Source organism: Osmerus mordax, chromosome 27 (assembly GCF_038355195.1).
Source record: "Osmerus mordax isolate fOsmMor3 chromosome 27, fOsmMor3.pri, whole genome shotgun sequence".
Classification (NCBI taxonomy): Eukaryota; Metazoa; Chordata; class Actinopteri; order Osmeriformes; family Osmeridae; genus Osmerus; species Osmerus mordax.
Genome location: NC_090076.1, coordinates 5,471,061 through 5,492,997, shown reverse-complemented (window position 1 = coordinate 5,492,997; position 21,937 = coordinate 5,471,061). Strand labels below are relative to the sequence as shown.

General features: G+C 50.4%; 1 protein-coding gene across 1 annotated transcript in view; it reads right to left on the bottom strand.

Moving 5' to 3' along the window:
* The window catches only part of LOC136936579 (collagen alpha-1(XXIV) chain), a 33,269-nt gene extending 12,343 nt beyond the window's left edge, over window positions 1-20,926 (bottom strand). Inside the window, exons 1-3 of the mRNA XM_067230191.1 lie at window positions 20,653-20,926; window positions 14,509-14,579; window positions 9,608-10,926 (exon numbers count right to left, since the gene is read on the bottom strand). Coding sequence (XP_067086292.1) covers window positions 9,608-10,926; window positions 14,509-14,579; window positions 20,653-20,708 — 1,446 coding nt within the window. The 5' untranslated portion in view covers window positions 20,709-20,926. The remainder of the gene's footprint in view (window positions 1-9,607; window positions 10,927-14,508; window positions 14,580-20,652) is intronic.
* Between the last annotated feature and the right edge of the window lie 1,011 nt (window positions 20,927-21,937).

Below are 21,937 nucleotides of genomic sequence, written 5' to 3'. Positions count from 1 at the left end.
TTGGGAAAAGAGGATTACCCCCACAACAGAGGCGGAAGCGTAACCTCGACAACCTCTGTCTCCGTGTGAAACATGGCAACAGAGCATGACTCACATCGTTCCGATTCTTTCAGGTTCCCCGAGCGCCTCAGTCATAACATTTCATGCACGCACTCAAACAGACCGTCAGTGGAGGCTTTTAGCGAATCGCCAGAGACTCCTCACACATAGGGCCGCTTGTTTTGTATTCCTCCGTCGCCCCACAGTCTTCAGAACACGGTTCACAGGATGGGGGCCTTCACCCGGACAGAGACAAAGAGCGCTCTCTCCGCCCCCGTCTCCAAGTGACTTTGGGGTCTGAGAATGACTCATCGATGCCGTGCTAGCGCCAGTGATGGACCAGCGTTTCGCCAGGAGTCTTCCAGCAATCTCACATGGCGTCCTAGCAACATCCTAGGTCACCCCAGAACACATTTATCCATATCCCAAGCCCTCCATCTGACAGATCAGAGAGGACAGCAAAACATTCCTGTCTTTGTGTGTGTGGTTTGGGGGAAACATATCCATGTAGAAAAAGAACTCTATTCTCTCCAATTGCACGAACAAGCCTACATTTATTCATTGTAATCCAGTCAATAAATCAAATGATCCAAATGCTGTGAGTGACAATGAGGAAATCCATTCCTCCTTTGTTCAAATCCAGGGATGGAACTTTTTTTCCAGCCACCAACTAAAGAGCAAGATTGCGTTGCAAATCTATGGACTGCAGGTCTGGTTGGGTTAACCGCAGAGGCCCAGACACCCTGGCCCTGCTCCCCCCGCCCCAGCCCACATCCCTGCAAGCGTGGCCCCCCGTGCGTCTGACTGTCTGGGAGAACCACCACCAGGCTGGGTTAGGCCCCGGAGCAGCCATCTACAGCCCCTTTACGAGCGAGACGCTTCTCCCCTTGGCGTATTAAAACCTCAGCACAGCAGGGGGGGTATTGGGGGGGGGGGGGGGGCGGCGGCGGGGGCAGTAGCACTGCTCTGAACACCAACCTCCAACACTGGACTCCCAGCTAGGCAGGATGGAGGAAGCAGTTCGCCTAGACTCAGGGTCCCGGTCCCGGGGGGGGGGGGGGGGGGGGGGGGGGGGGAGGGGTGTGTGTGGGGGGGGGGGGGTTAGAAGTTTTTGGGTGTGGAGGTCAAGGGTTCAAAACCCCATGGTGGCGAACCGTGGAGGTAAAACCAGAAGCTTCTATCGGCGCCCCAGTAAAACTCCAGCTGCTGCTGGTCTATACGACGAGGGAGACGCTGAAGAAATGGATGCCGGCCTATAGGCTACCTCAGATACGTACAGAAAACTGTTTACTAGAAAAGCGAAGACGTCTTTCATGAACCACACCAAGCCTTCGAACGAGCTCCCTCGCTCTATCCATCGCCGGAAGAGCACATGCCCTATAAAAAATGTCCACACGACGCAAACCAACAGCGATGAGCGTCTAAATATAGGAAGCGTGGGGCTGTGCGGAGAACCTGGGTTCCAGGTGTGTTACAAATTCCGGAGACCAGAGACCAACACTTCCAGACCCGACCATGTTGCGGTGAAGCTTAGTGCCAGGCCCACAGGGGAGTATGGAGGACGGCGAGGGGGAGGGGGCAGGGGTAGGTGCTGCAGTTTGGGGAGAGGCACGACCACAATACTGGGAACTGAGGCGGCCATCTTGGACGAAAGGTTGTCAAGGAAGGACGTGGGCTGTCGGGAGCGATGGCCGTGATTTTAGAAGGGCGCGGGAGGCACTCTTCAAGGCGTGTTCCGGAAAGATGTCTCCAGTATGGAAGTGAGCTATATTCATTTACATTTACATTTAGTCATTTAGCAGACGCTCTATCCAGAGCGACTAACAGTAAAAGTACAGGGACATTCCCCCCGAGGCAAGTAGGGTGAAGTGCCTTGCCCAAGGACACAACGTAATTTGGCACGGCCGGGAAGCGAACCAACAACTTTCTGATTAATATCCCGACATTACATATACAGTGTATAATAATAATATTGTGTATAATAATGTTATTTAGGAATGGCACATGCAATTTTGACTTGATACACATGCACTTCACACGCTTGCACATTTGCAATCCTCAAGCTGGTAGCAGCGTCGTAGAAGCACCGAGCCCCGGAATGTTACGTCCATCCCAGCACCAGAGGCAGGGAGCACAAACCAGTCGGCTGCCCCCGAGGACGGCGTAAGCCAAAGCAGACGAGAGAAAGCGTGCCGTCAGAGGCGTTCGACGGGAACGCGCCCACAGGACGAGAGGAGAGACGGGGTTCGAGGGCTCCTCACACACCCGGGAGAGCTCGACACCAGACTCATGGATCATAACAGTCCTTTGGCTCGAGGCCTGTTTTCGTCAGTCTGAGAACACGCTGCTCATACTCCGGCGTGTGTGCGAGAGAGAGAGCGAGTGAGAGAGAGAGCGAGAGAGAGAGAGAGAGAGCGAGAATGGCATGTGTATGTGTATGTGTGTATGTGTGGCGCGCGCGAGTGAGCATACTTTCTACTTTTTCCTGCCTGTGCTTCACCTTGGTGTTGACTACAGTAACTGAGGTGGAGAGATTGATCTTGTCAACTTCTTCAGCTTCAAGCTTGTGGGGAGGGGGGGGGGGGCTCTTAAAACCATACATAATGTACACTAATGATTTTAACCACCTCCTGCCCCCTTCCCCACCCCCACGACTCCAAAATGACTGGTGTTGTAAATCATCTGTCTCTCCCTCTCTCTTATCTACAAGACAAAGAGATGGATTGTGGGAATGATTCATAGGGAGTCTGTGAGGATCAATGGATCTCATGCAGAAGGCCAAATGCTTCTCTGTCACCAGAATGACTTTCCACTCAGTCCTGGAATCGCAGCATTTCTACTTTTTGGATGAAAGTATCCCGAGGAGAGCACATGTTGCCATGGTCCAAACATTTTCTCAATCATAGTCACTCGTACTAAATGTTCCACATCAAACGCATGGACACAAATCCATACAACCATCTGTTTACTGGGAGGGTATTAAGGATACAAACCTTGTGACAAACCGTAAACTGGAGACGCATGTGTGTTTAAACTAGCTTCGGGTCAACTCAATCTGTCTGTCATTTCAAAGACCTCCGCAGCAATTCTGTGGACTACAAAGCTTCCATCTGTTTCATTCTCCAAGTGGTACCGATGAATCAACATCCAATTCTCTAGAATGTGTTTTTCCATGCACCTATCAAACAACCCCCTTATCGCCCTCCCCTTTAATGCCTACTCAATCAAATGAGAGACACAGGCATTTTCCCTCGTCCATCAGCTAGGAAAAGACAATCAAAATCCTCCGTTGTGCCCAGGGGCATTTTCCACCCAATAAAAAAAAAAAAAAACAACGCTACATTCTCCTCTCACTGGCCAAGACAGGAAACCCAGTCGTCATTTCAAGAGACACAGTGTTCTGAGCACCCAACTTTCAGCATGATGTAGGTGTAGTTCCTGCGTCTTCACAGAAATCATGTCAACGAGGAGGCTTTTTTTTCGACGAGGTCAGCTAATCGTCACATTGACTCCATTGCCACACACTGTGTTGTTTTTTGGGGCTCCCAGGACTACATCTCCTAGGACTACATCTCCCAGGACTACATCTAACAGCGTGCCCTACTGGAGAAGAGGAAGCAGGGGTGGGGGGAGGGGGGGGTGGCGTGACATTGAACATCGCAGGCCTGCGTCTGAAATTCAGAGGACCAGACAGAGACCTCTAAAGACAGCAGCCCAGACCCTCAGCAGGGCCAGTTCTGTCTGGCTTCTAAGGAGGGGGCTGGGGGTGGATGCTCAGCCCAGCACAGGGACACTCACCTTGAGTCCGGGTGGGCCAGGCAGACCAGGGTTTCCATGCGGACCGGTGGGGACCCTGAAACAGACGAGCATGCATAGAGAGAGAGAGAAAGGCAAGACAGATTAGCCAACAGTCCATCACAATGACAGCACAGTATTTCGTTTTCACGACGTCAGGTAAGACTGAAACCCTTGCTGTGGAGAGAAGGTGGGCTGTGTACAATATGTGAGCTATAACTCACATATTGATCCAACTATTACGGTGCCTGATCTTGCTGGCTGGTGAGATGGAGAGAGACGAGAGGGCAGCCCATACATTATGTCAGGGCTTTGGACACGTGCCAAGCCTGTGCCCGTCCTGCGATCACAGGAATGCACCCTCACCGCACACGGAAGGGCACACCCACGCAGGCTTGCGCACGCACTCCCTCACACACACGCGCGCTCACACCCAGTCGCGGAAGAAATGGGATTTCCGATGAGCTTTTGTTGTCAGCAGAATTACTCGTGAACTTTTCTTCATCACAGTCCCAGATGCATGTATGAACACGCACACCCAGTCCATGCACACACACACCACACATCTGCACCCCTGCTGTTCCCCGTTTTGGGCTGCTTTCTCCGAAACACCCACGACACACTTGAGGCATGAGGTCAGCCTTCGCTCTCTCATTTTCAGAGTGATCAGTCAGCATGCATGTCGGTGATCAGCCGCTACCAGACTCTAAATGATGGGGTAGAGACCCGCCAAGGTCTCTTTACAGGTTCTTTCCTTTGACACTTGTTATTACCCTATATGTTCAACCCCCCCCCCCCCCCCAGCACCACCAACCCTCACCCTCCCTCCCTCACACACACAAAGTTCCTATTCCTCAATCTCTAGTGTCTGGTGCAACTGAGGCCATGTGGTTTTTATAGCTCAGAGAGAGCGAGAGCGAGAGCGAGAGAGAGAGTGAGAGAGAGACAGAGAGAGAGACAGAGAGAGAGACAGAGACAGAGAGAGAGAGAGAAAAAAAAGTAATGCTGTCCTTACTGTGAGTAACACCCCCCCCTCCTCTCACACACACACACACACGAGAACCTTGATCATATCGCTGCCTCTTTTCGTCTGTTTTCCCGACCTTCCCCTTCCCCTCATTCCATCCATCACCCTTCTCCGCAGAGCAGATGGTTTCAGGGGGGAGCTAAAAGTGTACCCACCTGGGGGCAAGGGGGGGAGGGGGGGCGCCCTGGTGGCTCACCAGAGCGCCTACCGTGGAGACCCAGGCCTAATCGCAGGAGCACCGGGTTCGAATTCCACACGGGCCATTACCTTCGTGTCTTCCCCAATCTCTCTCCTCCATTTCCTGTCTCTCTGTAACTGCAACTATCGGACTAAAGGAGACGTGCCTTTAAATATATATCTTTCAAAGTGTACCCACCAGAGTTGTGTGTGTGTGTGTGTGTGTGTGTGTGTGTGTGAGAGCATGGGACAATCAGTCAGGTCTGGGGGGGGGGGGGTTGTTGTGTCCACAGTGCTAAGACAGTAGGCTTGTAGTACCCCTACAACCTACAACACATTAGCCTAATCACAACACCAACTACTTCTCTGACTGTTTGTACTCTACGGGCCACCATACTGTACGAATCCCAAGCACCTTCCCAGAAGTTACCTTTACACTGAGTGATTTGAGGGGTCCATGAACTAAGGAAAGGCAGGAACACAACAGACAAAGAGAGCCTTAAAAACTGGCTGTATCTGATTAACAAACTCACTACTGGTGCGCACACACACACACACACACACACACAAGCTCAAAACATCTCAGGCTGTGAAGGGGAACTTTGTGGCGACTGCGACATGTGGAGCTGGTTCCTCCACCTTGAATTGATGGTGCGAGGCCGAGCGAGGTAAACAACGCATGCTCCCTCTCCAGGGCTCAGCCCCTCCCCTCCAACACGGCACTGCTACTCCGCCAGCTTCCTTCTCGGACCTGCGTAAACCCAGGCTGTGACTGTCAGCACCTGGGGTGGAGGTACCGGATCACTGGGCTGAGGTCAACCAGATAACACGATCGCCCATGTCTGCTACCGCTGACGAAGCTAGGACACGTTGTCAGAGGATGTGGGGCCCAGGTCGGTCGTACTGTAGGTGCCGCTCTGGGACATTGCTCGTCTGGGCTGTACGATTAAAGTTGGATTCGATTTGAATGTGCTTTTTCACGGAGTAGGCCCCCGACCCAGCAAGCGTCGAAAGGCCGGTCAGCTCGACCTCGACGCACGTCTCTTTCTGAGACGCCTCCTTTTGTACGGCATTCGTTCCATTCCGAAAGCCATTAGGGCCCGTCGGTCATGACTCTGGGAGTTGTGGTGTCATCGGACCTAACCTTGAGGGGGGGGGGGGGGGGGGGGGGGGGGGGGGGAGGCGTCTGTGGCGCAGTCATGACATCAGAGTGACATCACGTAACCCTAGGTGACAGGAAAGGCTTAGCGTACTCACCCGAGGACCTCTCTTTCCTGCAGGACCAGGCAGGCCAGCGGGACCAGGGGGACCCTAGAGAGAGAGAGAGGGAGAGGGAGAGATTGTGAGAGTGAGGAAGTGCGTGTGTGATAAAGAAAGAGAGAAAAAAAAAGTGTTTGTAAGAGAGAGTGTGAGTGTGAGTGTACGTGAGTGAGTGACAAAAGAGAGACAGAGAGACAGAGAGACAGAGAGAGAGAGAGAGGAGAGAGAGAGAGAGAGAGAGAGAGAGAGAGAGAGAGAGAGAGAGAGAGAGAGAGAGAGAGAGAGAGCGCATTAACAACAAGCACAAACATGTCGTTCACCGTGACCAAAAGCTGGTAAGTTGAGCTGGTAAGTTCAAAGACGAACTAACAAAAACGTCCTGAACAGAGCTGATAGATTCGCTCTGGGAGGCCGGATCATGTTCCGTCCCCCCTGCACGCGCCCGAAGGTACAAGCCCTCCGGTCAGTTCTGGAAGAACAGGAACGTCGGGAACACGGGAGGAGACGAGGCAACGGGAAACACGTGGAACGGTTCCACTTCATGTTCAGTTGGGCTCAAGATGTACAAGAGCCAGAGGGAAAGCCCCACATGTTCCGGAGATGAGACAACCGTCTTGATAGAAGACTCAAAGACTTGCATGCTCAGCACCTGTATGTGTTTGGACAAAAAGTCCAAATCAGACAAGTCCACAATGCCTGAAAGCTGATGTCGGTCCATTCCAAGCCAAAAGTCAATCAAGAGGCAGTTGACAGCTGGATACGGCCATGTTTTAGCCAACACGTCCAACAGATAACCACTCCATACAAGCTCCTCCTTAAACCTAATCCCATTGTGTCCTGCACTTGACCTCACCACTTGGTAACGCACGAGAAAGGGTTGATAGAGTTATGGACCATGGAGGGAGCCTACCGTTCTCCTCTTTCAAAGTCAACAATATAAAACGCCATATGTGGTGTAAACCCAGTTCTGTGGCTTGTGGCTTAATCCCACGTCCAATAAGCGCCGATGAGGAATGAGAACTTGATGTTTTTCCACAAACGAGTCCTCCGAAAAGCCAAAGCCGATCGACATACAACGTAGCGTATCCGCCTCAGGAGGGGCCCACGGGCCACTGTTTCTCGTTTACAAACGAAGTATGATTGGAAACTGGAGGATGTTCAAATTTATTTGGCCCCTGTCGCGTTTCCCGCAACGGGCCCCTTTCCAAATAAAACAAACAATCCAGAATATCACTGGACTGCAAACAAGATGGAGATTGGAGGAGTCTGTGGGAAGGTTATGCCTTAGTCATGGACATGCCGTCGCTATGGTACCTTTGAGCATGCGGTCCGCAGCCTCAGAGGCGGAAGTCAGGCAATCACGGCGAGAGCGTTTTGGAAAATAAAGGATGACGACGCAATGATAATACAACAGAAAACCGATAGGTACGATGTATAACCTGTCTTGAGAAGAAGCACCGATATAAACGTTAGCATGTTCTTTTCATGAGAGACTTCCATGCCAATTGTTTCGTTTGTTTATCGTGCTTTTTGTTGTTGTTGAACGAGCTCAGTGATGGTACATGGCCCTGCCTGTCAGCAGTGTTGTGTGATGCCTGTGGGTTCATCCACATTCTCCCTCTTCTAATGTGGGACTTTACTTTATGGTCAACCTGGAGGGAATGGTGTGTATCTGTGTATGTCCACATGTGTGTGTGTGCACGCTCGCTCGCATGTCTGCTGTATGCATTTGGGTCAGCGTGTTCATGCGTGTGTGTGTTTACGCTTGTTAGTGCACGTGTGCATTTTGTGCACGCCCGCTTAAGTGTACACAGGATGTGTGAGTGTGTCTGTGTTTTTTTCACGTGTTTGTTGATGAAGTACGTGTGTGTGTGCGCGCGTGTGTGAGGTTGTCATGAGGAAAGACCTGCACAGCCCCCCCCTGCCCCCCCCCCCCCCCCCTGCGCTGGTCTCCCAGACAGATGTGTGCTCCTAAGCTCCACTCCTACACACAGCCTGATGGAAACAGTGAACACACCACCGCCTTCGCCATAGCAACAGGGCCAAGAGACACCGTCACACTCTTGTGACTCTTCCCATGCTTGCCGTGTATCCAGGACAGCGTACACTGCGCCCTCATCAGTCATGCCAATCTATAATCTCTTCAAAAGATGGCCGCACCTGACACATATCAATACCGATGCCCCTCCATAACTAATATCGTTGTTTGATTACATTGTGGGCTATAGGAAAGAATTGTGTGCAGACACTCGTTTTCCTCAGTATTTTGTCTAGCATTGAATATACTCCAAAATGTGTATATGACCTTGGTGTTTGCCGATTTCACATTCTGACATATTGACCCTGAACTGACCACATCAGGACATGGAGTCAGAGTACTTTCGGAGAAAACCGACATACAGTTGCTTCTAACATGGTGCCTACCAGAAAAACTGAAATCCAGTCAAATAAAGTTTTACTGAAGACCTTCAAAACACAAACTAGAACGTTATCCAATGAACAAATTGGTCAACTTCACCATTGTCTACAGGTCGGTGAGTGCCTTGTACCACGTGCAACGCGAGGTGTTTAAATCGAGTTGAGCGGCTATGCGTCACCATGGAAACCTGTGAAACAACAGAGTCCCTGGTGTGGAGAAGCTGACGGCAGCGGCGCCGCTATGGAAACGCTATGGAAACTCTGCTGGATCTATCGACACGTGTAGCATCAGCACACACATTCTGAAGGCATGAGGTGGGGGCCGATCACCCGCGGGGGGGAACATTTCGCCGCGACATCGAGATCGGCGCCACAACAGAATGGATCCCTTGTTCTCACTTTGGAGACGAGCGCTCGAGAGAAAAAAACTAAACGAACGAAAAGAGGCAAAAAACAAACAGATGAGATCGGATGACGTCGCCGTTTTACGCTTCCCTCTGCTCGGTCGCTAGGCCATGGATGAGAGACCCCCCCTGCCCCTCCCCACCTCAGAGAGCTGGCAGTATTTCAAAAGGGGCATGACGTGTTATTTTAACCACCTGTTGATACATGAAAATCAAAAACGAACAAAAAAAATGATAAAACGATTGGACACGCCACCCTTTCGCTCTCTAAATCAATGCACAGGCTCTGCCAAAATATGTTCCTCCACATTGAGACAGCGCCAAATGTAATGCGGGGAAGCACTTCGAAAGCCTAATGGTCATAAATTAAGGGCGTTTGCCTTGCATTGTAATTTGCTGCGCGGCTTCGCTCAGACTTGTCTCGAAACCTGACGCTAACATTCTCCCCATCTGCGAACCGCAAGCGTTCGGAAACGTAAACACCTACCGTAGGTCCCGGATCTCCTTTGGGCCCGCGTAAAGCGCTGTCGTAGTCGTACAAGTACTCGGGCTCCTCGTAGCCGTAGTCGTAGCTTCCCATGTCGACGTCGTAGCTCCCGTCCTGCCCGTGTTCCTCGGAGGTGTCCACCTGGTTCTCCCGGTACAGCGTGGTGCCGTTGGTCCTCAGCTGGTTCTCCAGGAGAAGGTCTGTGGGCCGGGGCAGAGAAACCCTGGGCCTCGAACTGTTCCTCAGACCCTCCTTCAAGAGGCTCTGCCTGACGGGGGGAACCGGACCCGGGGTGGCGTCGGTGGCTTCCCCGGGTCTCCTGTTCTCCTCCTCCTCCTCCGTGGTGTTCTCGGCCTGGGGGTCATGCCGTCTGCTGCCCCCTGCTGGGGCGGGGGTACTCCTGCGGGCGATGCCCAGAGCAGCGAGCCCAGCGAGGGTGCCAGAGGCGGGGGTGTCGGGGTCGAGCCGGGGGGCGAGGGTGGAAACTTGGGCGAGATGCTCCAGCAGGGAGCTCTGGGTCCCGAGCCCAGGGGGAGCCTGCTCAGAGGAGCCCGGGCCGGGGCGCGGCGGTCGGGCGCCCTCGGTGGAGAGGCTGGGAGACGCCACGGCCACGGCGGGGGTCTGGCGGTTCGGGGAGGCGGGCACCGTGCCCGACTCCACGGAGGGGGCGGAGGAGGGGGTCAGGGGTGGCGGCGGGGGCGATCGGAAGGTGTCTGCCAACCGGCACTGTTTTTTTAGATAGTCGCAGTAGCGGGAGGCGGCGCGGGCCGAGGGGTAGATGTCCAGCTGGCATATGCGGCCCTGGAACGGGCTCGATGTGGAGCTCAGCCTCCCGAGGGTGAGCACGCCTCCCGATCCCAGCGTCGGGGCCCTGGTGAGGGTCTGCTCGCGCCGGTGCTCCGCCCCGCAGGCGGCGTAGAAGGACACGGAGCGCGGACGCACGCCCAGGGCGAAGGCGTGCGGGCGCCCGTCCCGGAGGCGGTGGGCGGCGAAGTAGACGGAGGTCTTCTCGCCGGTGTGGACCACCACCCTGTCGGGCAGCAGCTGGACGCCGAACTGCAGCCTGTCCCTGCCGTCGCGCACGCTGAGGAGGAAGGCATTGTTCGCTCGCCAGGAGCTGAGGCTCACCACGACGGAAAACTCCTCGCCGATCTCCGGTGGGAACAGGCCCCCCGCGGGGGCTTGGATGTGGGCGTCCGGGTCAAGGGTGACCCCGGCTCCTGGGGGAGGCCCAGTCAGCTGGGAGGGAGGAGAGCTGGTCCAGGAGTAAGGGGCCTCTCTGCTGTCCGTCAGGCCCAACCGATGGAGGAGATCGACACCTGAGAGGAACAGGAGGAAGAGGGGGGGGAGGACTGTGAGACAGCTGCTTAGGTTCAGACTCATACACACATTCTCACCATCTCTCACACACACACACAGTCTCACACACACACAATCGCGTGCACACATACACACACACACACACCACCTTCCAGGACACACATTGAGGACACATTAAGCTCCCAGGGGTAAAGGAGGGATGCCAAATGTTTTAAACAGAAAGAAACGCGGAGAGCGGTCGCCGTGTGGGAACGGAAGGGGGGGGGGGGGGGAGGAGGTATTGAGGAGAGGAGAAGAAACAGAGAACACAAGGTGGTCCAAGGTCTGCCCAAGGCTCGGCCGCGCTGCAACAGATTACCCACAATGCAAGAGAGGACGAGCGAGGCCAGATGGGGTCCAGATGAGAGCGGGGAGTCACTGAGAGCCGGCGCAGTACTGTACTACAGCAGCCCACGCCACAGCCTGTTTGAATCAATCTGCCACCAGAGATTCATGATATCTACTTTTCCAAAACAGCTGAGTCATGATTCCTCCCTCCCCCCCTCTCCCCCTTAATCCCAGGTGATTACTCAGGATATATGTCAAGATTGTTGACGCTGAGGTACTGCAGATGAGTTTAAAAGACAGTCAGAGAGGGAGGGATTTGTCAACGCGTGGCAGGATTGCTAAATGACTAAATGTAAATGCAGGATTGGGCTGAGGGCACAACAGGTGAAAGCTCCACATACTGTCCATTTAATGTCCAAAACGCACGGCTAAATATCTTCCCGAAAGTCTACATGCAATACTTTAGGACGACAGAGAGAAAAAACGACATTTTAAGAACGGAAATGAAAAAGGAACGTTAATAAAGGAAAAGAATGGATGGATGGCGAGAGAGAGAAAGACAGAGATGGAAGGAGAGATGGAGGGGGATGGAGGGGTGCTCAGAGGCGCAGAAAGAGGCCGAAAGAGGCCGAAAGAGGCCGAAAGAGGCCGAAAGAGGCCGAAAGAGGAAAAAAAGAGGCAGTGGTGGCGTGGGAATCCGGGGGAAGCGGGAGAGCTTTTCAAAGCCGAGCGGAGTCTCGAGAGGAGGCGACGGAAGGCCCTCTCATGGCTATTCCAGAGACGCTCGCTTCCTTTGAAACGCCCATGGCGTCCGTGTCCGTGCATGGGGTGCTTCCTCCCAACCACTGGGGTCTGTCGACGTGGACGAACAGGAGGCGTACGCGCTGAACGGCCTCCCTTCACCGTCTCAGTGTGGGTCCTCTGTGAGGAGCAAAGGCTTGCAGGGTGCTCCATCGGGCCTCGGGTTCAATGTGGTTGTAAAAATATAGGAAAACCACAAAATGAAACACCGGTGATTCGGCAACCGTCAAGAACGCAGGGAAAAGACGTTCGGACATCAAAGCGGCGACAAAGCTATTTTCGCCGAGCAGCACATGTACGACCTCGCGACCTTTCACCTCGGTTGCGGGTCACATGGAACAGCCAATAACTTATTTAGAAAACCTCGGTATAAATGTTGACAGCAGTAATGCGGGAGTGGGGGGGGGGTGGGGGGCAGGCTACCAGATGGGAGTTCTGAGTTACCTTTATGCCCTTGAACGTTTTCATATGGAACTACTTAGGAGAAAACATGATGGTCTTCACGGAACACGGAAGGTGCTCTGTAATTACAAGGAAGATCCAAGAGCAGGACGCTGGGGATCATTATCTTGAACCTGAACTCCCTGCAAATGGATTGAGGTCTCAACATACGTATAAATTGATGAATGGCATGACACGATGGAGGCATTAGGAGAGGGGTAAAGAGAGGGAGACAGAGAGGGAGACAGAGAGAGAGTCAGAGAGAGAAGATAGAGAAAGAAGATAGAGAAAGAAGATAGAGAAAAAAGATAGAGAAAAAAGATAGAGAAAGAAGATAGAGAAAGAGAAAGAAGATAGAGAAAGAAGATAGAGAAAGAAGATAGAGAAAGAAGATAGAGAAAGAAGATAGAGAAAGAAGATAGAGAAAGAAGATAGAGAAAGAAGATAGAGACAGAGAGTCAGAGAGAGAGAGAGAGAGAGAGAGAGAGAGAGACAGAGAGACAGAGAGACAGAGAGACAGAGAGACAGAGAGACAGAGAGAGAGAGAGAGAAAGATAAAGATGACTAAGAAAAAAAATGACTACATGACTAAATGTAAATGTAAATAAAGAGAGAGAGAGAAGATAGAGAGATAAAGAGAGAGAGACAGAGAGATAAAGACAGAGAGAAAGTGCCCTGTATTCATGTGGTGCTCTGTGGGCTCCTGACGCCCGGGGAGGATCTGCAGAGGATCTGAGAGCGCGCAGAGACGTCCTTGACATTCTTTGCCCGGGGTAACGTCAGCCTGGATTCCAATTAACCTGTCTCATATGTGAGGACAGGCTGCTTCAGCCGTCACTGTGCATTCCTCCTCCCCTGCTTGTGATGGATTGATCCTGCGTGGAGCGGCTCCCACAATGATATATATGAGGTGGAGGGGACAGTACCAACTGTGATATGGGGGTGACCCTGACAGGGTTTAGATTGAGGTGAACCCGTGCTCTGCGGTTCGGCTGTGTGGCTGGGAGCGCAGACTGAAATCCGATTCAAACTTCATCTATGTTAGCCGATAGTATGCTTCAGGCAGAAGTGCAGCACCATGTCTGTGGAAACGAAACGCCCCCTCCACAAGATTCTTAAGGGAAGAGTTGCGTTGATAGAAGAAACGTCGTTGTCTTTATGCAACATCACAACTAGCTAAATACACATTAACTGAAGTGTGTGTGTGTGTGTGTGTATGGGGGGGGGGGGGCTTTCGGTAATGTTCTTCCTGCCCCGTCTTGACCAAACCACTGATGGGTATCCTCTTATCCACTCGATACTATTGATGAAAGAGCAGAGCTCTGCCAAAACATGCTAAGTTGTACTCTGAAATGTCCTCTTCCTCTCAGTTTGACTAATTGACGTACTTGCCGACACCCCCCTTAGCTCGCGCTTCACTGTCCTCGTGTGTTGAGGGGGGCCGGGGGTGGGGTGGGGGGGTGGAACGGTAGAGGGGAGCAGGGGGCTGTCGAGGGGAGGCAACAGAGGGGAAGCGGGGGACAGTAGAGGAGAGGGGAGGGATGGCTGTCTCAACCTGCATTCTGAGACCGATGGAACAAGAGCAGACATGCAGGGAGAGAGGGGTTTAAAAAAAGAATGGGACCGGGGAGCTCTCGTGTGCAGCTGTCCTGCTCTGTGAGAAACACACACATACACACACACACAGACACACACTCCTTGGCCGGCCGACCGCGTCCTGCAAACGCACTAGCCATGACCGAACCCCTCCTCCGTTGTGTGTTTTTTAATCCACCACGTTCTGAGGCGCGACGCGTGCAAAACCAGACACGTTTTTGTAGCGCCTTAGCCGTGACTTTTAACAACGGGGGGGGGGGCGGGGGTGGCGTTGAAAGGAAATCTTTCCGTTTCCATTGAGCGGATCGGGCAAAGCCGTGTTTTGTCCTTTCGCCCGTGTGTTTAAGTTGCCAGGGGAGATGTACAGACAGACTCACAGGGGGAGAGTTCGGTCGGATGGAGGAGGGACCGCTTACCTTGCGCTCGGTCGTCTTCTTCCGCACGCAGCACCGCTGCACATAGCGACAGGAGGAGGAGGAGGGTTCTCCTGCAAGGAGACGCGACAGTCAGCATCGGGAAACGGAAAAGCCTTTGGACCGTGCGAGACGGAGGATGGGCAACTCCGTCTTCAAAGTGTGTGCATATAAAACAAGGGGTTTAGTGACAGAGAAGCTACTGTATGGCAAAGATTTTTTGTTGTTGTTGACCAGTTCGAGGTCAAACACCCAGTGGAGAAGCTTTCAGTTGTGTCACGGCCAGCAGTGTCCACATGACCACTGTGTAAGAAGCAGGTTCAACATCATCATCACAATAGAGACAGCTACTTGACCGTCTCGTATTTTCAAACCAAAACAGTCAGTCGGGCTTCGGTACTCGAGAAATGGCTCAACTGTCCCGTCGCTGTTCTAGCGCATTCCATTTCCTCTTCAGCAACTATTTGGCTCCTGAAGAGGAAACATACCATTGAAGCCCATGTGTATAACCCCTGTCATTACATGGAGTCACCCCAGTATTACCTAGATACGAGAACCATAGCTCATCAGGCACCATATGAGAATGACGCAGCCAGTCCACTTAGTTTGCTGCGGGACACGAACTCATCAAAGTCCTGTCGAATGAGTCACCCGTGTCGCGTTTCCCCTGTGTCGTTGCCAGCGTCAGGGCGGTCAGGGGTGGGACGTGGGGGCGATTACAAACCTCCCGTGTGAAGTTAACCTTGAGAAACCCAAGCGTCCACCCCCCCCCCAGGCTAACATTCCTCTGGTAGACTGAGCGCAAATCACCGTCGGACAGTCAAGTCTAAGAGTCCATTAAGAGAACCCTTTCTGACCTGAGAGCCGTGTGTCGACTGGCTAGCGTGGGCGGCAACCGTGTTTGACATTTTTACGTCGGGAAGTGATACGGTGAGAAGATATTTGCGCGGACATTTTTCACGCAGGTTCCATTTCTGCCCCAGCAGTTTAGATCCGGATACGACGTGTATCGTTTGAGTTGAAATGAGGTCCTGTGACGAGAACAGTAAAAAATGGCTGATGGCTTTACTGCACAGCCATATGGCCTACAACAGAAGCTACTGGAATGTCGTTTGTGCGTCTTTTCCGTAAGCACATAAACGTCTGCAAGTACAGTAGCTGTGGACACAAATAATGGGCTGATGAGTTAAAAAGGTTTAACATGACAACGTCAAAAGATTAAGAGACTTCTGAGTCTGGCTTTACCTTCTATCAGTAGATAGACTGTGCAGACTGACTGTCAAACAGTGACCCTACTCTGACCCCGCCCCTAGGTGGCACTGCCCACCTTGCACACAGCTGTATTAGCGCACGTCCACTCAACTTCAGGTGACCGCGTATTCACTCATGGCTGACCAACATATTATAATCCATGAATCCAAATATAACATATTGCATCAGATTATTACCAGTCAGTCTCGTGTCAGCGAATTGTTTCCAATACTAAACACCGAAAATGTTGTGATGGCCAGTGTAGCTTCAAACTAAACAACACAAATCAATAATACCATCTAAAAGTTTAATTAAAATGCTGTCAGTCATTCCCCATAGGCTACTATGGACAATCATCTGGGTCATGTCTGTAGGAGACAGTGAACATGGTCTTGTTATACAGCATGCATCACTTACCAATCACACTTAACATATCTGAAAGACGGTTACATAACCACAGGAGCAATGAATCTCTTACTTCTGTACTGTACATTCCGACCAAATCAATCCGATGAAAAGATTGGCGCATTCGTTCAAGCTGTCGTGACTAGGAAGGGAAACCTCATGGCCGTGAGACCGTAGTGGACTGTCTCAACAAAAGAGCACTTTAAAAAATCAGACTATGACACCTGAGGAGAAGCATAAGCATAGCTGAGGAAAAAAGATCAATCAAAAAACCAAGCAAACTCGTGTCAAGTGCTTACACCACAGTCACTTAATCTTACACCCACCTACCGAGCCTTTATGATTGACAGCCGTACTATAAGCCAGACAAGTTAGATGTGCACAACTGAAAGATTTGAGGAGTGTCTTTGTGTGGCTCATATAGAGTGAAGGAGAGGGGGGGGGGGGGGGGGGTCTCTAGATAGCAGCCATGTTTGTTTTCCCAGAGCGGTGTGGCCCTCTTGGCTTGGAGGGAACAACCCATGAGCCCTGTCACCTGTTCACCATCGAGATACCGGTGTGACATTCCACGGCCGGGAATACAGACACACACCCCCACACCAGGAAAGGGAAAAGGAGAGAGGGGGGGGGGGGCAGGGGCATTCAGTATATGAATACAATCATTCGTCTGTTGGAGGGGGGGATAAAACTGTCATTTATAGGGCCGTGGAGTAGCTGGTTCGGCTTAAACCTTGGCTGGTTTTTACAAATGGAAAAGTCTAAATATAACATACGAAGTGCCTGAGGGCCATCTAATGCTAACTCTGACAGCCAGGTCTCTGTCACAGGTTTGCAAGAGCTGAAACAATGGCAAAAGACAATGTGGGAGAACCCCCCCCCCCACACACACACACACTTCTCTGTCACACTGATGAATAATGGACTTTGTTTTGTCAACTCAGCTCTCTGCATTTGACGACGGCAAGAACCAAGTTTGGCCCATTTGATGCTCCAGTAGGGTAAGGGTGATTTAGGATTCCCAAAACGTGTGAAGCCTGAGGTAAAATCCCTGTCTTCTCAATGTCTCCCCAGTGGTTTATGGGAACGGCTGCTGAAAGCACTACAAAACTCCCCAAACATTGCTTTGTTGAAGGAAGGAAATACCAGTATGTAAGGAGTGAGTGCCATGTCAAGACTATAAATAATCAGGTCTTCAAGCTCTCCGCTGTGATGAGTCTGTCCAGAACGGAAAAAATGTTATGTTCTACTCCGAAATTAGCTTGGAACCATAACAATACTTCATTGAAGAAGGACAAAGTCTAAGCTGTTCAGACCAAGCCAGTGCGGTTCAGACCAAGCCAGTGCGGTTCATTTCACATGCAAACAATGCCAAATCCACTTAAGTCGTGTTTACAATCCTCACAAGAAAAGGGGAGGCAATTCTCCTAACTTGGTTTCATTGATAACTGCCAGTGTGTGATTTCTTAGTGAGTGGCGACATTGGCAGTGCGCTGTTTACATGACTAATTGGCAGTCCTATTACTCAATCAGCCAATCAATTGGTGGCAGGTAACCACGACAATATGCTAATCCTGCAAAGATGTTGAACAACACTTGGGGCTGGCTTCTCAGAACAAGGTCAAGCCTCAATGTCTAAAAAGACTCAGGAAGGGATCATTGCGATGGAAAAGTGATTTAGTATAGGACCATCTCCAGAGCCACACATTCTGGTCAAGCAGAAGCAGGACATTCTCTCCTTAAGCACAACACCTGTGTATAGGTATAAGCAGCCAATGGTCTTCGGTCAAAAGTGCCAAAACACATCGCTTCAAGTCGTGTTTATCCTTTCAAAAGCACATTCGTTTATTTATTTTGGGGCTTTTTCTTAACTGTGCAGTGCTGTCCTGTAACTATCAGTATAAAACAGACCATCCAACATGGAGTCCACTTAACATGGTGACTCAGCAACTAAGCGTTGTTAAGTTCCAGAGCATGCTGGTTGTCCCCTTGCCAAAACTTTCAAGACAGACATCCACGATGAGGCCAGTGAACCAGGGACAAAACAAAAGTTACAGCAGAAGGCTCAAGGTGGAATTGAATCCCTGCCTGCAATTTTTGCATTTATAGATTATTTGTATCAGTGCTATACGCTTAATACAATTCTGTGAATGAAAATTCATGAGCACCATGGTAATTATGTCATGTTCCTGCATGCTTCCCCTGAATCTAAACCATAAAATTCTTGAACATGAATCCGCTGTTGATCTCAGTCCAATATCTGTTCCTATTGGCAACTGTTCAGCCATCACACCTGTATCGAGACTATGACTTCATCACGGCGCCCTGAACTAACACAGCCTGTGGTCCACTTCTCCAAATGGCCATTAGGATAACAAGCCTTCCAAGTGCAGATGCTGCCATAGGCCAGTCCAAATCTCCATGGCTCTATCACAGAGAGAATCAACTGGCGGGGGGAGGGAGGGGGGTGGGGTGCACTAAAAGCTTGTCAGTTCCGCCGGCCTCTGCTCCACAACTGCCCAGATTGGTCACAGAGTCAAGAGGTCACTGTAGTCCAAAGCAAAGATTGACTTAGTCCACAAGACGGCAAGCAGACAAAGGCCTGTGAGTAAACATCCACGGGTCTTTATTGGTTTGCCCTTTTTCCTGTCACAGGGGAAGCTGCAGATGTTTGGAGGGTGAAACACAGCCGCCCACACAGCCTGTCGAAAATCCAGAGCGGAATCTAGACACTCCCCAGAGACACAGATTGCATCGAGTTGCGCGTGATATGGTACCTTGCGCCGACTTCATTTTGCGACATCGACGGCGATTACCGTGCAATTACTCATCTATGAGTCATTCAATAGCACACATGAAGAAAGTAATCCTACCAAGAAATCATAATTATGTTATAGTGCCTATGCTAATTGGCCATCAATAGACCCCTAGAGACTGAGGTTTAAGGTGTCAACATGGGGGGGGGAGGGGGGGGTGCTTGTCGTTTTCTTTGTGCTCTTAAACAAACTTAACTTGTGTGTGTGTGTGTGTGTTTGTTTGTTTGTTTGTTTGTATGTGTCTGCGGCCCCCAAAAGGCTTGAACCACAAGCATTGTAGAAAGTTGCATTTTTACCCCTTTCAAGTCCCTTCAAACTCAGATACTTTTAGCTATCGCATGACAGGGCAGGTGTGTAATGAACTTCAATGGCAGAGGACTTGAGACAGGTGAGGGTGCTTAGCATTCTTGCCTCAATCCAAACACTGACATTATTGTTTATTATGTCTGCAAGAAGAGCAGCAGCAATGAACTGTGTTTCAGGCCCTCTGTCAAGTTTATTTAAGCGGGACCGCTTCCAGCCTGCACTTCACTGTCCTTCAGACCACCACACAACAGTGGATGATTGTTGCTTTAAACCCTTCAGGGCATGTAACTGAACCAGCGACACACTGACCTCTCAGAACATTCGCATCAATTCACAGTCATTTTCACGTTTGCTGCTGTAGAAGCAGTCTGTAGACGGCCAGTAGTTCTGTGGAACAGGCGGGATGTCACTGTAACAAGCGGGATGTCACTGTAACAAGCGAGATGTTTGGACGGGTATCACAATGCACGGGATTGTCGTTGTTTCCTAAAGCCACGATTTCCCTTTCGGTCTAGTTCTGCTACAGCCAAGTGCCATTAGATTTCTTTGCAACTCGACAGTCCCAGCCAAATGTAACAGCACGGCAAAAACCGCATGCCTAGCTGTAAATGTCCGATGCACAGGAACATGTGGAATGTATTGGGAATAACTCCACAATACTGAGACAATAAGCTGCACGTAGACGGATCGCTATTTAACCGAATCAGAGTCGAGACGTATGAATTGTACAGAATAATACATTGCGAAAATGGATTGACGTGTTGCATCTTGTGCTTTAAATAACCAAACTTTCTTAGCTGGTACAGTTATTTCCAGACAGCTCGCCATTCAGTGATGACTGCCAAGGACATCAAGTCTACTGAACGTTCGCTTTTAACCTAGTTGGGAAGTGCTCTTTATCAATTTAAACCACCTTACAACAATCTAGTTATGGCAACACTGAAATTGAAGAGAAGTGCCGGAAGAGATCAGCAAGAGAGAACAGGGTAGACGCTGTTTTGTAGTGAATTCCTACCGCGCCGTCAGCCCTTGCTGACTTCAATAACTGCGTAATCAATAAAGTGTGCGCTGAATGACGATTGGAGATGTCAATGCCAACTACCGACCGACTTCCAGTTGCACCACGTGCGTTCTTATTTTAGTAACGACAGGGAGCAAATCTATAAACAAGGCAATTTCAATCATTTTTTCAAGTATGACATGCTGTGTCTAATTATTCCAAGTCATTAATTGATTGATGGGAAGTTGTTGATAATCAAAAGTACCACACACAACTATTCTTAGAGAATTGTACCATGATTGAAGGACAAACTGAAAAAGTTTCATTCGGTTTGTAAATAGAATAACTTGTTTTCAAGGTGCATTTACTCACGTTATTGCTGTGGGAGAAACGCGTCCACTCCTTGTCCGTTGGGCTCCTAAATGCATTTGTATGCATTTGTCCAGGCAGCAGAGTTCTAAGTGAAAACAGAATTCCACGCAAGAGGACACCGGTTCATGAGCTAGCCCTTGGTTACAGCCAAAGGGAGCGTAACAGAACGAGGATTGCCACCTCAGAATTTCCTCATTGTATGGAGTCCAGAGTAGAGGTCTCCCACTCTCTCTAACTTCTCTCCAAACTCTGCGGTTTGCGGAGCCCGGGGATTATTTTCTGTCGACCAACCAAAGAGACGCGCGCCAGTGCTGTTGAAATAAATATATGGAGGATATTGCGCCAGCCAATTAAAATGCTTACTTTGATATTTACAGAGCGCATAAGAAGGTCCCGAGTTTGATGCTTTCTTTTAGATGGTCTTTAAGAGACAGAGAGACTTAGCTCTGTGCTGTACCTCTAGGCAGTTTCTGCATGTGCCTTGACTTGCACTGATGCAAGTGGAACCGTATTCATCCCAAGTAGCCTACCAGCTGGTGTTAGATTTCACCCAATTACTGACTTGTGACATCACATATCGGATGCGGCATTGGATTCCATTCGCCTACATTAACACCAGTGCTTCCATTAAACAGCTAGGTTTATGTGCCACAAGAACAGGGATTTTAATAGTTCACTATTTGTGTGTGAATGTGTGTGTTTTTGGAAGGGAAAGTGGGGTGTTACATTGGTGTCACTGTACACTGATTGATCCATTTCCAATAGCATGGAGAACCTTGACAGAGGAGTGAGGTTCTCTAACCACCTGCCTCTGTGTAAACCTTGTCTGGTAGGTCTTTATCTTGACCATGGACGTTGAAAACCCCAGCTCAGCCTGGTGGATAAGAACTAAGAACCCGCCAATGTGACGTCAATGACAGGGGTCAGTGGAAAAACATCTTCCAAAGTCTTAAATCTTCGGAGAAACTGACGTGGACTGGGTTTACGAACGTCAGGGCATGTAGCAACACTCTTTAGAAACCAAGCCTGCAAGGAAAGACAGCAGGGGAGGAATGACCAATCCTGGTTGAAAAACAACTTTGTTTACACTCAAGCCGTGCCATTGTCATTTTCTAATGAACAGTTATGTCAACCGTTATATAAACACTGACTATATATACTCTATATATATATCCAGTATATACATATCTTAATTTATTTTATCCCCCTAATTTAGTTTGCCTTTACGTTTGGACATGATTGGAGGACTAACACTGCACTTCTAACATAATGTGGGATGGTAGAA